The 17,437-nt window shown below is 43.3% G+C and overlaps 1 protein-coding gene across 1 annotated transcript in view; it reads right to left on the bottom strand.

The window, feature by feature from the left end:
• The window catches only part of HMGA2 (high mobility group AT-hook 2), a 186,428-nt gene that overhangs the window by 24,160 nt on the left and 144,831 nt on the right, over nt 1–17,437 (bottom strand). Inside the window, exon 4 of the mRNA XM_087934444.1 lies at nt 12,192–12,224. Within this exon, the coding sequence (XP_087790570.1) occupies nt 12,192–12,224 (33 nt within the window). The remainder of the gene's footprint in view (nt 1–12,191; nt 12,225–17,437) is intronic.

Here is a 17,437-nt window from a genome sequence, read left to right as displayed (position 1 = left end):
CCAGCAAAATCTACATTGGCAGTCCTGTTATTATTTAAAGAAAAGAAAGATGGGGGTTGTCGATTATGCATGGATTTCCAGGGGGTGAATGGGGTGTGCATTAGTCCTCCCCTAATGAAGGACTTGGTAAATCACCTGTCCAAAAGCAAAATCTTTACCAAGCTAGATCTGAGAGAAACCTACTACCGAGTCCTCATAAAGGGGAGATGAGTGGAAAATGGCATTTAACTGCTCTCTGGGGAGTTTCTAATTCTGAGTCATGCCTTTTAGAATCCAAGGGTCCCCTGCTGTATTTATGCATCTAATCAATGAGGTGCTACACAAACATTTGTATAAGGGGGTCCTTGTTTAGCTGAATGACATTCTTATATTTAGCAAGATCCTGGAAGAGCATGTCAAACTAGTCAGACAAGTATTGAAAAAACTTTTAGCTGCCAAACTATATGCAAAGCTGTTAAAATGGAATTCCATAAGGAGTCTTTGGACTACCTGGGCTACCAAGTGTCAAATCAGGGGATTGAGATGGACCCTGGAAAGGTGAAGGGGGTGCTAGATTGGCAACCCCCAAAGACACGTAAGCACTTCAAAGCTTCCTGGGTTTTGCAAATTTTTATAGACAATTTATCCCTTTGTTTGCTGAGGCTGCCCTCACTTTAACAGAGTTACTAAAAACCAGTCCTTCTCTGACCAAACTGAAACCTAATCAACCTCTCACTTGGATAATGGACTGTCAAAAATCCTTTGAAACTTTAAAGTGCCTTTTTGCAGCAGAGCCTATCCTCCAACATCCGGATCCAAATAAACCTTTTGTAGTCCAAGCCAATGCCAATGACGTGGCTGTAGTGGCTGTGCTACTTCAAAAGAATTCTCAAAACAAACTGATGCCTTGTGCTTATGTGTCAAAAAAGTTGACTGACATGGAATATAGGTGGGCAGTTTGGAAGAAGGAGGCTTTTGCTGTGCTATCCTATCTTGGAGGCATTTCCTGGAGGGAGTTACAAAGCCTTTCGAGGCATGGACTGATCACAAAAACCTCAAGTCTCTGAAGACTCCTCAAAAGCTTTCCCCCAAACAAATTCACTGGGCTCAATACTTTAAACACTTTAACTTCAACTTACACTTTAACTCCAATTTGACAGCCAATGAGAGGGAATAGTGAATGCCATGATCTCTGAAGCCCAGCTGGCAGCCCAAGCAACCACTACAGAGTGAGCCAAGCACCATTCCGACCTCCCCAGAGAAAAGTTGACAGCAGATTTAAAAGCTGCGTTGTCAAATGATGCGTGGTTTAAAGAAAACCAAGCAGATTTGACTTTGCAGGAAGGCTTGGAAAGGAAGTAAATTATATGTGCCTGCCAGCATGAGACTAATTGTGTTAAATCGGAGTTTCTAAAAACACTCCATCTCGCGAGGAGACAGTTTTGGTGGCCAAAGTTGAAAAGAATGTAGAGGATTATGTAAGAAGCTGCTTGGTTTGTGCCACCATGAAAAACAGACCAGGGAAGCTGCCTTGGTTCCTCCAACCTGTAGCTGAACCAACAAAACTGTGGGAGGAAATCACAATAGACTTTATCATTGAACTCCCAAACAGCAGTGGAAATACATTGATTTGTATTGTCATTGACTTATTCTCTAAGCAAGCCCATTTCACTGCTTACAATGGACTGCCTTCGATGAAAAAGCTGGCCAAACTTTTCATGAAACATATTTACAGACTTCATGGAGTTCCGCAGCAAATAATTTCAGATCACAGAGTCCAGTTTACTGCTAAGTTCTGGGGGAGTTCCTAAAGTCCATTGGATCATCCCAGAGTTTTAGCGCTGCTTTTTCCAATGGATCTTCAGAATGTGCGAACGCCATGGTGGAACAATACATTAGATGCTATGTAAATTATCAACAGGAAAATTGGGTGGACTTGTTACCATTAGCAGAAGTGGCATATAATAACACTGTACACAGTAGTACTGGGTTGACACTTTTTCAAATAACTACTGGCATGGAGTTTGTTCCTATGCATGAGTTACCTAGAAAACCATCCCTCTCCATGTCCCTAGCGGAATGGATGGACATGTTAAAGAAAGGGTGGGACAATACAAAGAAAGCCTTAGTGGAAGCGGCTGAGGAATATAAAAAACAAGCAGACAAGCACCGATCTCTCATACTTTGTGGGAGACAAAGTATATTTATCAACTAAATGCTTAAGATTGAAATTATCTAGTAAAAAACTTGGACCAAAATTCTTTGGCCCTTTTCCTATAGTGAAAGTAATTAACCCTGTTACTGTTCAGCTTAACTTCCCTCGAATACTAGGGAAAATACATCCAGTCTCCCACAGCAGTCTGTTAAAGCCAGCTAGAGGTTCTACTTTAAGACCTATATCTGCTGCTCCTCCCAAGCCTGTGGTAGTACAGGGTGAAACACATTATGAAGTAAAAAAAAATCTTGATTCTCGATTGCAGAGGGGTCGCTTACAATATTTGGTTCACTGGAAGCGGTACCCTTTGTCAGAAGTGACTTGGGTGAAAAGTTGGGCTGTCAAAGCCAATAGACTAGTTAAACAATTTCATGATAACTTTCCTGACAAACAAGGTCCTCCTGGAGGAGGGAGAGGGGGTTAAAGTGGTTTGCTTGGACAATGCATTAATTCCTTATTGTGTTTTGTTTATTTTATTTTCCAGGACATGATTTTTCTTTGGGGGGGAGAACGCCTGTCAGCTTTGGAAGCCATATTAGTACCAGAAGCTTCCATGCTGCCAAATTCCTGTGCCTGGGAAAGTAGGATGAGGAAACTGTAGTGTGTTAGTAGTTAGACATAACAGCATTCTTCTCTTCGGTCAAGGTCATGTTATTCCTGCACCTGGAGGAGGAGTGGTTGAAATGATGTCTCTAGCTGGGGTGGATGGTGATTGAACCATGTGATGGACTGATGGGTGCAGGGGTTTGGTTTTGGACTTTTGAATTACTAAGGGAAAACCCAGAACTCTCAGATTCGGGTTTTTCCAGATGTGCCAGTATAACTACTCTAATAAAAAAAACCTTTTGAGAAAATGCATGTCTCTGAGTTTTTGAATGGGGTTGGGTTTTTCTGAACTCTGACAACTTTATTTTCAGCCATGTCATATCTGTTTCTAATTTCTTGGAAAAATGACTGGGCAGAATTGTTTTACTATCTTGCAGATGACTGGTTTATTTTAGTTTTGTACAACATAGCTGTCAAGCTAATTTGACTTGCAACTGCCTTGGTACAAATTGGATCAAAACTGCCCTAATCTTGTCCCAATAGTGATAGGCTTAGTAAGTTTATACAATACATTGCATTCTTAACTAAGGACATATTGTGTGGATGCTACCAACATTTACATTCTTGCAACAGCTGCTACAAAATGATGCCAAATCTACTTGCAGGGCATGTTTAATCAAACTGTACAGAAACATGCATATGTATTTTATAATGGCAGAAATACAGGAATCTACTTTGGTGACTGGTTAATTCAACTAAATATTTTTCTTCAATCATCTGCTTTAAAATTTAAACTATTCTTGGATTTGTTTTTTCTTCAGTTTGATGTTCTTCAGATAAGGTGGATGTCAGCCCCCATAATCCTATACACACCACAGATGTGAACTGGAGTCCAACATATTCAAGTTGGTGGAATTGCGCTCTAAGCAATTCTAGCCCACTAATTCAAAGAGTTCAAAAACCATTCTGGGTCTATTAAAGCTTGGTATATAATACCTCAAAGTCTCATTGATCTCCACTCATTGATGAATATATTTCTGACTTAATACAAAAAGCATTTTGGAAAATAACATCTGTGAAGATATTAGAAGGAAACAGATAGAAAAGGAAGTGACTCTTCAGAAGGCAGCAAAAGATTTACATTATTCTCCATGAACTTCCATGGAGTCCTATGTTTCTATTTTATCACTACTTCCTCAGATAACTCAGATTAAGAAGTCTGCATGAGCTCATCTTCTCATCCATTTTGACTATGAACAATATTAGCCTTTAAAAAGCATTTTGATAGTAAGAAACAAAAGGGAGCAGTAAAGCAATGTAAATTATGACAGGATTCACATCCCTCTTAGGTATGTCATCCCTCTCAGGCTTATCCTGTTCTTGTCTATAGAAAACAGTTATGACTGTTTTGCGGCCCAGTTTCTGAAATTCAGAAAGGTTAAAAAAAGATTTAAAAAACAGAATACGTTTGTCAGAGTCTGACATTTTGACAATTTGTTTCAAGGTTTTTTTCTTTCCTATGCATTTTTGAAAAATATTTCTAAAATGTGTCTTCTTAGTGTTTTCTTTTCTATTATACTTTTTACAGACAGAATATGTAATGAAAAATGCAGAAGAGAGCAGAAAGTGAAAATGTCCTTGCTTTTTTGTACTTTGCTCTGAGATTAATCTTTCAAAAAATACTGAGAAATCGTTTAAAACTTGATATTTTGGATTATATCCCATGGTCTTGATATTTTGTCAAAAGGTTTTCAATATCTACATATTTTCTGCAGAATTACTATTTCTAGTAATTGTGAGCAGAATTGACACTTCAGTTCTCAAACAAAACAAAGAATGTGTTTGATCATAAATTAATAACTAGAACTATTTTGCAGATAAGATAATCACTCAATTTTAAAAATGCCCTATCATTATTAAGCAATAGTACAGGCAATTCAATCATTATTTTTGTAGCAAATTATTAAAAAAAAACCAGCTTGTGACAAATTGAAATAGTTTTTGAAAATGTTTGCGTGAGAGGAGAATGTTTGTGAAGGGAAAACTTCAGCTTTCTTGTGAATACACCAAAGCAGTAGAATATGAGTATCTGTATAGAGTATAGCAACAGTATGGTCTAGTAGTGATTAAGATGCCAGGCTAGAAAGTGGGAGGCCTTGAGTTCAAGTCCTGAAAGTCAGCTAGTAACTATAGGCCAGACACACACTCTCAGCCCATCCCATCTCACAGGGTTGTTGTTATTGGAAAAATTAGAGAAGGAAGATGTGTTGTATATGTTTTGTCATCTTAAGTTGTTAGTTAATATTCCATCTCTATTATTTTTACAAACTAACTAAATTTATAGGCTTAGTGCCTGCTAAGCAAAAGGCTGCTCTGATGAAGGAGCAGGTGTGGAGTTGGAGAAGGAGAGGATAAACGCTAGAGGACAAGAAAGGAAATTTCTACACAAGAAAACATCTGTTGGATTATCCTTATCAGGTTTGTACATTCCACCACCACCACCACTGTTAAGTTTGGGCAATGAGAGGCTGGACCAGAGCATGAGTGCAACAAGTACTTTATTATAACAATAAAGGGCTGACCGTGCTTGCCACGCCTGGAACTGGCTCGCAGCAATCAGCAACTGGTTGGACCCCGCAGCCTGCTTTTATAGCTGGCTGCTGGGAAGAACCAACCAATGGGTGAAGGGGAAAGGTCGCCCACGCAAAGGGACTGGACCTGAGTGAGAACTCCAAGAGTCCTCAGGACATAACACCCCTTCCCCCCAGATGCGAACATGCATAGTCCTTGAGGTAGGCAGGGGGCTTGTGTTGGCGCCCGGAACGGCGCAGCTCTGGAACATTGTCTGTCCGTTCAGTGTCAGTCTGGGATGGCAGAGCCGGCAGAGTGTCACCAACGCGCTCTTCGGCTTGGGCATTCCCGGGACTCGCGGGGTTGGTTACTGGGGACGAGCTCCCGTGGACTGGATCGGGCTGGTCAACCCTCTGGGCGCTGTTGTCCGAGTTCGGGCTGTCGGGGACGACTGTTGGTGCGAACCGGTCGTTGGGCACGATGTGGCTGTGAGGCGGATGAGGAGGTCCCCCTTCGTCTGGTGACTCTGGATCCCTGCTGGCAAGGGTGCTGAGGCGCCTCCGCAGTTGGTCTATGTGCCTCCTCCAGACGCGGCCATCCTCCAGCCTGACCCTATACGACCTCGGCCCAGTGATGGCTATGACCTCGCCCGGAATCCATAGTGGGTCCCCAGCGAAGTTCCTCGCGAATACTGGCTCCTGTAAAATAAAATGTCTAACCCCCGATGAGGAAGCGAGGGGAGAGTCAGGGCAGTATTGTGGGTGAAGTCTGTCCAATACAGTCCTCAGGCGCCGGCCCATCAGGAGCTCCGCTGGGGACTTATTGGTGACTGCACAAGGGGTTGAGTGCTGGCTCATCAGGAACCGCGAGAGTTTGTGGTGCCAGTCATCCCTGCTGAACCTGGCGAGGGCTTCTTTAGTGGTCCTGACGGCTCTTTCAGCCAACCCATTACTGGCAGGATAAAATGGGGCTGTGAAAATGTGGCGGATACCCAGGTTGGCAGTGAAACGGCTGAACTCGGTCGATGCGAACTGTGGGCCATTGTCGGAGACAATGGAGTCGGGTAGTCCGTGCGTTACAAACAGGCGTGTTAAAACGTTGGTGATTGCTAGTGTGGTGGTCGTGGATAGCTGCGCTACGTCAATCCATTTGGAGTAGGCGTCCAGGACCACTAGGAACATCTTCCCATGCAAGGGGCCGGCCAGATCGATATGAATTCTAGACCAAGGGGCGCTGGCGTTCTCCCATCTGGTAGGGGTGGCAATGGGGGGAGCAGGACGGGATTCCTGACAGATGTTGCAGGAACTTACCCAATTGACAATGTCCTCGTCGAGACCCGGCCACCACACGTAGCTGCGTGCTAATGCCTTCATTCTCACGATGCCAGGGTGTCCCTCGTGCAATGCCTCCAGGACTCGGGTACGCAGCGAGGTCGGGATGACCACTCGAGTGCCCCATAGTAGACAACCCTGCAAACTGGACAGCTCCTGCATGCGAGTCTTAAAGGGTGTGAATTTGTTTTCAACATTGCCTCCCGGCCACCCCCTCCTCACCCAGTCGAGCACCTGGGCGAGCGTTTGGTCTGCCTTGGTTTTAGCAGCAATGTCAAGGGCAGTGGTGGGCAGGTCCAACTGGGTGACCTCGAAAATAGCGTTGACAGGAGCGGGGTCTTCAGCCGGAGCGGGTAAGGGGCAGCGACTGAGAGCGTCGGCGTGGGACAGTGTTTTGCCCGGGCGGTGTATAAGTTTGTAGGAGTAGGCTGCTAGGAAGAGTGTCCACCTTGTCATCCTAGGGGAAAGGACTTGAGGGGTCTGTTTGTCCCCGGCCAGTAGGCCCAGGAGGGGCTTGTGGTCCGTAACCAGTTCGAAAAAATGGCCAAAAAGAAATTCGTGAAATTTTTTCACGGCCGCAACAGCTGCTAGGGCTTCCTTGTCGATCTGGCTGTAATTGCGCTCCGTGGTAGAGAGCGTCCTTGAGAAAAAGGCGATGGGAGCCTCGGCGCCATTGGGAAGTCTGTGACTAAGGACCGCCCCAATTCCAAAAGGGGATGCGTCTGCTGCCAGTACTAAAGGAAGGTTAGGGTCGAATTGGATAAGCACCGCCTCCAACGTGAGTAGTGATTTGACGGCGTTAAACGCCTGGTCTTCTTTGTGCCCCCAGTGCCAAGGTGACTTTTTATCCAGTAATCTGTGTAGGGGTTCGGCTACTGAGGCTTTATGGGGCAAGAAGGATGCGTAAAAGTTCAGCAGCCCCAAGAAAGCCTGTAGCTCAGTTTTGGAGGTTGGAGTGGGGGCCTCGTGGATTGCCTTAACCTTGGACTCCAGGGGGTGAATGCCAGAGGCGTCAATTTTATAACCCAGAAAGTCCACCTGTCTAGTGGCAATGGCACATTTTTCTTTTTTCAACTTGAGGCCATGCTGTCTGAACCTCTCTAACACTGCTCGCACTCTCTGGAAGAGTTGGGGTCTGTCCCTGGCCGAGACCAAGATGTCGTCGAAGTAGGGTACTACACCAGGGAGGCCCTGTAAAATCCGCTCCATGAGGGATTGAAAAATACCTGGGGCAACACTTACGCCAAATTGGAGACGCTTGCATCGGAAGGCACCCCTGTGAGTGACAATGGTCTGGAGTTCCGCTGTTTGGTTATCAACAGGGAACTGCTGATATGCTTGAGACATGTCCAATTTAGCAAAAATGCTGCCTGGCTCGAATGTGTGCAATAAATGCTGAATGACGGGCACAGGGTAAGCGCTAACTTGTAAATATTTATTGATTGTTGTCTTGTAGTCCGAGCAAATTCTCAGGCTACCGTCTTTTTTGAGGGGTGTGACAATGGGCGTCTCCCACTTGGCGAAATCTGTTGGCTCAATGACCCCTTGTTTTAATAGTTTATCCAATTCAGCGTCTAGTTTTGGCCGAATAGCGAATGGGACCCTACGCGGTTTTAGTCTGATTGGGACTGCCTGGGGGTCAACTGAGAATGAGATGGGGGTTCCGTTATAACACCCCAGCTCCTCGCTGAACACATCTGCGTAATCAGCGAATAAGGAGTCAGTGTCCAAGGTTGAGACAGCATGGACTCCTGTTAGCCCTAGGCCGAGGTGGGGAAACCAATCGAGCCCCAATAAGGTGGGTAGATTGCCGTTAACTACCACTAGAGGTAGGTGACCTTTAAAAGTTCTAAAACTGACAAGGAACTTGCCTCTGCCGATCACAGGAATGGTCTTCCCCTGGTAGTCCTTCAGGCCAAACTGGCATCTTTGAAGCCGGCTAGTAGATAGGCTGGGGTGGAGTCTCTTGAGGGTGTTCCACGAGATTATTGAGAGCGCTGACCCTGTGTCAACCTCCATGTGGCACGGTTTACCTTCTAGGGAAACGGAGAGAGAAATTTTACTAACAGCGTGGCAAGTGCGCTTGGCAAGGCGGTGCGTGCGACAGTTTAATACTTGCCTCTGCGGCCCCAAGTGCGAGGGAGGGTGTCTTTGTGCTGCGCTTTGGGGGGCTTGGCAGACTCTTGCGATGTGCCCCCTTTTATGGCAGTTGTTGCAGGTGGCTCCTTTAAACTTGCAGGTGGCCCTTTGATGCGATCCCCCACAGGCTAGGCACAGGGTGATGTGCTTGGGTGGACCGGTGTTTTCTTGTTTGGCCCCTACCTGCGGCCGTCTGTCGTTGGAGAGGCGGTGGACGTCGTTTTCCTCGCTGAGGGTTTCCTCTGCTACCACCTCCTCGGAGTGGACTGGGAGTGATGTCAGCTTGGCACTTGGGCCCTGTATTTCGGTGGCTGAGTTCGTTGCCAGCTCGGCTGCCAAGGCCTCCTCGACTGCTTGTGCGAGGTTGAGGTCTTTTTTTGCGAGAAGGCGCCTCTGCAGATGGAGGTCCTTGACCCCGCAGACTAATTGATCGAGGAGCATGTCCTCCAGGTAGGTTCCAAACCCGCAATGCAGTGCAGCTGTTCTGAGAGCCGCCATATATTGATTGATGGTCTCTGTACTCGATTGCTTCCTCATACGGAAAGTGAACCTCCTGGCGATCTGTGAGGGCCTGGGAGCATAGTGGTTAGTGAGGATCTCAAGCAACTCGGACCACGGAACGTTTTTCAACTCCCTTGGAGCCACGAGCGCTGCGGCAGTATCGTAGACGGTGGCTCCGCAGTAGATTAGGAAATAGGATTTTTTCCGATGCTCTCCCGCATCCGCCAGGCCGACCGCATCAATGTAATGATTGAAGCGGTTCTTATACGATTCCCACTTCTCTTCGTCTGGTTTGAACGCCGGGAATACTGGATTGGAACTCATGGTGCTGGGACCGGCTGAGCTACCTGTGGAAAAAATCTCTCTGGGACAGCGGGCAAAGTTTAAGCACTCGTGGTATGCAAGTGATTTCAGCTCCGGAGAGGCTTTTCGCTATCCTCTCTCTTTCTCTCTGGGTTAACCACGTTAGCTGTTAGCCGTTGGCGGCGTCCAGATTCGCGCCAGTGTGGGCGTCAGTGACTTCGCTACAGCGCTGTGCTGTGTCTCTTAGGTTTGAAATTCAAATGACAACCGTTTGAATTTCGCGCCTGATACAGAGCGGCTGCGGCTCGCAGCGCTTCACTTTCCCTGTAGCTGGGCTAACAAGCGGCTACAGACGCTTCTAACTTTCGAACCTGACCGCTTTCTCTGGCTGCGGATCAGCGTTCGCTTCTCTTCGCTTACTGACCGCTTTCTCTGTCGGCGGATCAGCGTTTGCTCTTTTTGTTTGCTCTTTTTGTGTGCTGACCGCTCTCTCTGGCTGCGGATCAGCGTTGCTCTTAACGCCGGCCGATCGCTCTCTCTCTGGCTGCGGATCGGCGGCTAGTGACTCAGCGGTTGCATGGTGCTTCTGGTAGCCATCCCACCTTCGTCGCCAGTGTTAAGTTTGGGCAGTGAGAGGCTGGACCAGAGCATGAGTGCAACAAGTACTTTATTATAACAATAAAGGGCTGACCGTGCTTGCCACGCCTGGAACTGGCTCGCAGCAATCAGCAACTGGTTGGACCCCGCAGCCTGCTTTTATAGCTGGCTGCTGGGAAGAACCAACCAATGGGTGAAGGGGAAAGGTCGCCCACGCAAAGGGACTGGACCTGAGTGAGAACTCCAAGAGTCCTCAGGACATAACAACCACCTTCTAAGTTACTTGGCCTAGTCTTAGCTCATTGTCCAGGCAGAGAAGAAAGTTGTTTCCTCAAGATCTTCCTCGGAGGAAAGAGAAGACCAGAGTCTACACAAGTAAGGAGCTGCTTATACAGCCACAGCTGAGACGAGATGGCTTGTTTTGATTGCTGCTGATGGAGCAGGAGAACAAGTTCCAAACTGCTACTCCAGAGGGGTTTCACTTCCTGGTTAGGCATTTTATTTTGAACGTTACGCTGAGTTCTTAGTTCTTCGATTGAGGAGATTCTAACAGCTTATTTTCATTTTCATTTCATTCAGGAGCATTCCTGAATGCTCAAGAGACTAGGGAGAGTAAACTTCAAGTTTTTTACATTGTTGGAGTCCAGGGTTTTCTTTCTATCACTTGCTCTCCACTTCTCTGTCCACTACATCTGCCATACTGGTGTCTGAAGTGGGATCAGGAAACAATCTGGTTAGGGACCCAGCAAGTAGCTGACCCACGAATATCAGAGAAGATCCCTCGGGGTGCTAAACTATAGAAATGCATATTGAATGCACTAGAATTATGTCCTAAAATCCAGGCTTATTCTCAGTTGGTCCAGCAAAAAGACTAGCCATAATTGAGAATGTGAATGGAAATGTGAGATCCCTATCATACACCACTGAGATTCTGCCAAGGTTCTGCTGGGATGGGAGCAATCTACAAAGTACCTGGCAAACACAAGTAGGGAAAGCTTTATAGATTCCTTAGCAGACTGAATTTTGAATTCTCCACATTTTTTTTCCTGGGAATTGAAGGTTAGTAGGATTTAAAATTAATCAGTAAGATATATAATGTCACAAAATTAATCAATGAAATTTTATAAGATTATTTTACTGAGAGTTCTATCCTTCTTAGCATTGCATCACTTCTGAAACAGAAAAGGCTACCCATTTTTCATCCAAAATGTTATATTTTTTTTCCATTTTAGCAGCTTTATTTCAACACACATAAACCTAAGTTTTATCAAGGAGGTCACTCACTTACAATACTTGTAGTAAGTATTGTAACTTACAATTACAATAATTTATATTAGTTATTAATTTCTAATATTTTAACTTATATTCTATCCTATGCCCTTCTCCTTAATTTTACTTCAAATGTACACATATATTTCTATTCTAATTTTCAATAAAGTGAAAATTGCCACAAAAGTGTAAGCTTTCATAACATTATGCCATGTTAGTAAAGGGTGAGAAAAGGTTCACTTGCTGACTGGTAATTCAATGATATTTATTTTGTAGGTGACTCTGCAGATTTGAGTTTTCTGATTTCTCATTGTCCCTGGAAATGGAAGTAATTTGATTTTGAGCTTCTCTTCCCAATTCATGAAAGAATTCAGCAACTGTACTTTAAGATAATCAAACTAAAGTAACCATAACCTACTTCTCTATTTCAAAATAATTAAAACAGATCAGATCATTTCTTGCATATTGTTTGAAAATATGGTTAATTAAATAATGCAGCAAAAAAGTTAGTAGGATTCTAAACTGTTAAATTGATGAAATGATACGGTATGTCATGGTATATTTTTAGTCTTTGTAAAATACATTTTAAAAAAATGCATATGATTATTTGGTCATTCTGTTGTAAATACTTATAATATGTATACCTCCATTCATTTTATAGTAATGTTACAAGTAAAGAAGCATGACAAACAATTACAAGGAACTGAATTAACTATTTGGCAAAATAATTCACTTTTTACCTTAGTTGGCTTCTTCTGGACCACTTGCTGTGGCTGCAAAAAAACAAAACAAAAATAAGTTTATACACACACACACACACACACACACACATTATAACATCATTTAGACCATTTACATGAATAAAACTTGCTATATTTTCTAATGCAGTAAACATGGAAAAATGCTATTTTATCATAACATGCAAGATGGCTTATTTATACTTGCTTCCAACTACATGTTGATGCCTTTACGTACTGAGGTTTACATTTACAGTAAAATAAATAGAATGTCAGGTAATTTGCACATTCTAAACCATATGTCTGATTTAGCTGCAAACTCTCCATTTATATATATAAACTGCGGATATACCATACTTAACAGCAGACTGCAAGTTTGCCAGGTAAGGAGTGAGTGGGCAGGGAGGGTTCCCGCGGGCCATATGTGTGGTGCAGCCTTGTGTTTCTGCGCAGCCTGGATTAATTGCTTTGGGGTGGGTGCTCTGGGGGTGAAAATTTTCTTGCGGCGCACCGGTTGGCGACTACTGGTCTAAATCTACTTTGAACTTCAGAGTAGATAGAAGCCCATGTCAGAAACACGTGGGCTAGAATCAGCAACTTCCAGCTTCATGAGCAACTATTTTATAAAAGGGTTACCAGATCTATAGTTGAAGTATCTTCAAGAGCAGCATCCCTCCCCCCGACTTTTTCTGGCACCAGGGACTGGTTTCATGGAAAACCTTTTTTTTTTTCCACAGACCATGGAAGGGATGGTTTTGAATTTGCTCACTCACCTGCCACTCACCTCTAGCCGTGTGGCCTGGTTCCTAATAGGCCATGGACTTGTAACGGTCCATGGCCTGGCATTTGGGGACCCCTGCCTAGAGCAAGAATTTATTATAGTAACATTACTAGTACAGAAGCATGAGAAGCAGCTGAATCTAATAGATGCCACAATAATTTATTTTTTATCTTACTTGGTAAAAGGTTTGATTTTGGAATGGGGTAGATCAGAGTTTCTCAACTTTGGCAACTTTAAGAAGTTTGGATGTCAGCTCCCAGAATTCTCCAGCTAGCATTCTGGCTGGACAATTCTGGAAGCTGAAGTCCAGACATCTTAAAGTTGCTAAGGTTGATAAATCATGCTAGATATCACATGCTTTTTTATATGAATGGCTAAAAAGTATTTCCTATTTAAGCTCAGGCTCTCACTGAGTAACTTGTGCGCCCTGCCCCAGTAGAATACTCTCCAGCTGGCTGGGAATTAATAATATCAAACACACCAGGTTGGTAAATATAATCAGGGGTGGGATTCAAATTTTTTAACAACTGGTTCTGTGGTCGTGGCTTAGTTTGTGAGTGTGGCTTGGTGGTTATGTAACTGGCTGGGCATGGCCAACTCGACATCATTCACATTGAGGGGCACTTCTCCTCACCTGGTTTTTCATGACTGTGGGAATGCTGCAATCGTCATAAGTGTGAAAAACGGTCATAAGTTACTTTTTTCAGTGCCATTGCAACTTTGAATGGTCACTAAATGAACTGTTGTAAGTCAAGGATTACCTGTACAAAAATACAAAAAGCTTCTTTGCTTGCAAAAAGCTGCCCTAAATACCAATCATTAGATTAAAAATACCTGCAAGCCAGAGTTACAAGTCAGGCAGGGTGCCAGAGCTCCTTGAGGAATTAAAATAGTTAAAATGCAATGATAACTAGCAGCAGCTGACTCTTGCTCATAAAGTGAAACCCTTTAGCAGAGGTCATTTAAGCTCTCCAGAAAGAGTACACCCAGGAAAAGCAATCCTTAGATCCATTTGCACCACTTAAAGATATCAGCTGGTCTCACTCACCCCACAAAATATCCTAAGGAAATCATCCAGATTTAAGGAAAGATCACGTGCCCCCCAGAAAGGCAGTAAAAAAATCAGTGCCAAGCTTGCATCCTTCCTCTTGTAAGTACACCCCAAAGGGACAATGCCAAAAATCGCCCTTCTTGTCCTCTTCCTCCTCTTCTTTGTATGGGGTTGCCCCTCTAGCATAATCCTGCAGCTATTAAACTGGCATATTTAAGGTCCTTGATGATTCTCTCCATTTTTCATTCCAGTTTTTATTTATTGGCTCCAGCATTTTTGTCATATATTTGGTATAGAAGTTAAATATGGCATAGTATCTTCAATAAACAGTTATGGTGATGTGGTAAACCCTATTTTTAAAGGATATCTAGAATTTATTGTAGTCGACAATGTTAAAAGCCTTAATATATCAATAAAACGAAAATAGAAGTTTTTTTTTCAGAACTTTCTTGCCTTTCTCATTATCTGGCCTCTTCTGAATCTTGCACTGTTACATTTTGATAACAGATCATTGTATAATGAAGATGAATGATAGAAGTGATGAAACTCTGTTTACTTTACAGGAAGGGTCTGTTGATTAGGACATTTTGGAGATTCATCATCTTCCTAAAGGCATACTTGATATCTAGCATTTTTTTGGCACAAAATTCCTTCATTCAAGTTTTCAAAAGATTGCTTAAGCTAGTTTGCATTCTATTTAGCTGCTTCTATTGTTTCCCCTTTTAACATTTTAAATGATTTAATATTAATTCATTATTTATCTATCTAGCAGTGTAAAGGTACAACGGTGGGGTATAAATATTCAATACCACAAAACTTATTTCCAAACAGTGAACATTATAAAACACTATTGATGATGTGCTACTGTAAATTATCACACATTCTGATTGGCTTCTATAATATGATTTATCACTTCTACATAAAAGTAGTAGTTTTTAAAATTTGTTTTGGCATTTTATGCCTTCAGTTTTTGATCATTACTTTCTGTTAATGCCTCTGGTAATTTTCAAAACTCAACTTGCATTCTTTAAATAATAAGAAATAAATAGCCATTTTCTGAACTATATCTGAAGTGTTACTTCTTCCTTTTTAAAAAATAATATGGAAAAATGCTAATAAGATCTAAGTGACTTTGTCAGAGAAAAACACAAACAAAATATCACCATGAATTATCAATGCATCAATATTGGATTATTAGTTCCTAAGATAACAAATCATCCCTCTACCTAGACTAATTCTGCTGGATGCAGTCCCATTGATTTAATTGTGGCTGATGCAATAATCAAAGACTACAATAAAAAACAAACAAGTAAATAAATGAGAAGGATGAGAACCAAAAAGCTTGCAATTTTATGATGCTGAACTAATCTAGCAAACATATTTCCTATGTTTGGATTTAGACAATTTTTTAATGACCAAAATAGTTATCTTTGATTTCTGCGGTACTGTGTTGGTTATTTTTCTAAAATCTCTTTGGTGCATTTATGTCCATAGCAGGTCTGAAAAGCAACTGTAGGTAATTTTTACTTTTTTGATACCTTGTATGTCTTTAAAGAACTCCAGGGGCAAAACGGATGATTATCCTGCTATTTTTGCCTACGGATTTTGCAAAATAAACTCGAGATAAAGATATCACAGAGTGGTGCTACCATTGAGGCTCTTGCAGCAGAGGCAGCATGTCCTGGAACTGCAGTGACGGCGGGGAGTTTGCTTTGGAGACGGCAGTAAAAAGCAAAAGGGGAGCAGGGGGGGAGGAGAGCAACAGGAGAGAAAAGCAAGCAATGGGGGTGCTGGTGAAAGAGTGCACCAAAGAACGGGGCAAATGGAAAGCAGTTTGGGTGGGAAAAGAAGTTTGGGGTGGAAAAAGAATGGCGGTGGGGAGTTTGCTTCAGTGGCGGCAGCAAAAGGCAAGCAGTGGGGGATAGGGGAAAGAGAGCAACGAGAGAGAAAGGCAAGCAATGGGGGGTGCAACAAAGGAACAGGGCGAATGGAAAGCAGTTTGGAGTGGGAAAAGGAAGAAAGCGGGGGGAGGCAGCTGCAGCAGGACTTTGAGCACCCCGCCCTCCCAATGTACCTCCACATGCAGCAGCAGGCCCAGCTGTCATAAGCAGGGTCATCACTGACTGCTTCTCATGCCAGCAAAATGAAAGGAAGCAGTGCTGCTTACAGGAGGAAGCCATGTCAGCCGCCACTGCACATGGAGGTACTTTGGGAGGGTAGGTGGCGGGGTGCTCAAAGCTAGGAGAGCACTGCATGGCAGCTTAGCCAGCTCGCCGAGCCCAGGGATAGGGGGAGCAGGTAGGTAGGCTGGACGAGGCCTCAGGAGCTATGGGAAGGGCTGGCTAGGGCTGGGTGAGGCCTCAGGAGCTACGGGGAGGCCCACAGAGAGCTGGGTGCTGCCCTGGGATAGTGGGGGAGGGGCTAGCGTGACTCATAGGCTTACCTGTGAGCAAATGCAGTGAAAGGCAGGCAGCAATGGCTGGCCTGGTGGGCAGGCTGCAGGCATGTAGCGTGTGCGCACAATGTTATGCATGCGCGACAGGGACTGATTAGGCAGGGAGCAGAGAAGCGGTCAGAGATGGGTGGGGCCAGCCAGAGGCCCAATGTACCGGTTCTCCAAACTTCCGGGAATGGTAACAACTGGGCAGAACTGGTAGAATCCCACCCCTGAGTATAATGATATATAATCCCTCATCAATTCAATTTTTTTTTTGTTATTTAGCTCTCAATAACTTGCTACTGATTAAGCCTCAAGCTTAAGCATCTGGCAAGATATTCTGTATATCAAGTTCATGAAATAGTGAAACAGATCTCTATAGAGACACAGCTGATATTATTCACCATATGTATAAATTTATGGTGGGGATATCAAAATAATGAACTATTTTCTAGTGCAATCTCTCTGAATATGGCCAAATCTCATAAAAGTGTGTGTTGATTTTTTCTATATGAATGCCTAAGCTTTTAGTGGAAAGTTTAGGATACAATGATTGAAGGTATGGGAATAGCACAAGAAATAAGCATTCACTGCCATAATAAAAGGAAACATTTGACAACTATTGAACACTCATTTGTTCATGGCAAATTTGCTTTACAGTTAATATGCAACCAGTCTATATAATCCCTCATTTCCAATTTTTACAATGGATTTTTGATAATAATGTTATCAAAGACTAAAATGTATATCATTATATATCAGCAGCAGCAGCTAAACAATTTCTTCTTGTCTGACAGATATTATTTTTATTTGTAAAATTAGACATAATATATGTAATCTATATTTAGAAACATTTACTCTCTCCCCGGCACATACACAAAACCTGGAAGGTTGCTGAAAATATAAAAATGAAACTGTAAAAAAAAGTGAACTTTCCTCAAAGGAATAAAAATGCAAATGGGGGTGGTGGGGGGGAGAAG

This window comes from Pseudonaja textilis, chromosome 5 (genome assembly GCF_049901715.1).
Source record: "Pseudonaja textilis isolate UNSWEBS1 chromosome 5, rPseTex1.2, whole genome shotgun sequence".
In the NCBI taxonomy this organism is placed as follows: domain Eukaryota; kingdom Metazoa; phylum Chordata; class Lepidosauria; order Squamata; family Elapidae; genus Pseudonaja; species Pseudonaja textilis.
This window is presented reverse-complemented; position numbering and strand designations above follow the sequence as displayed.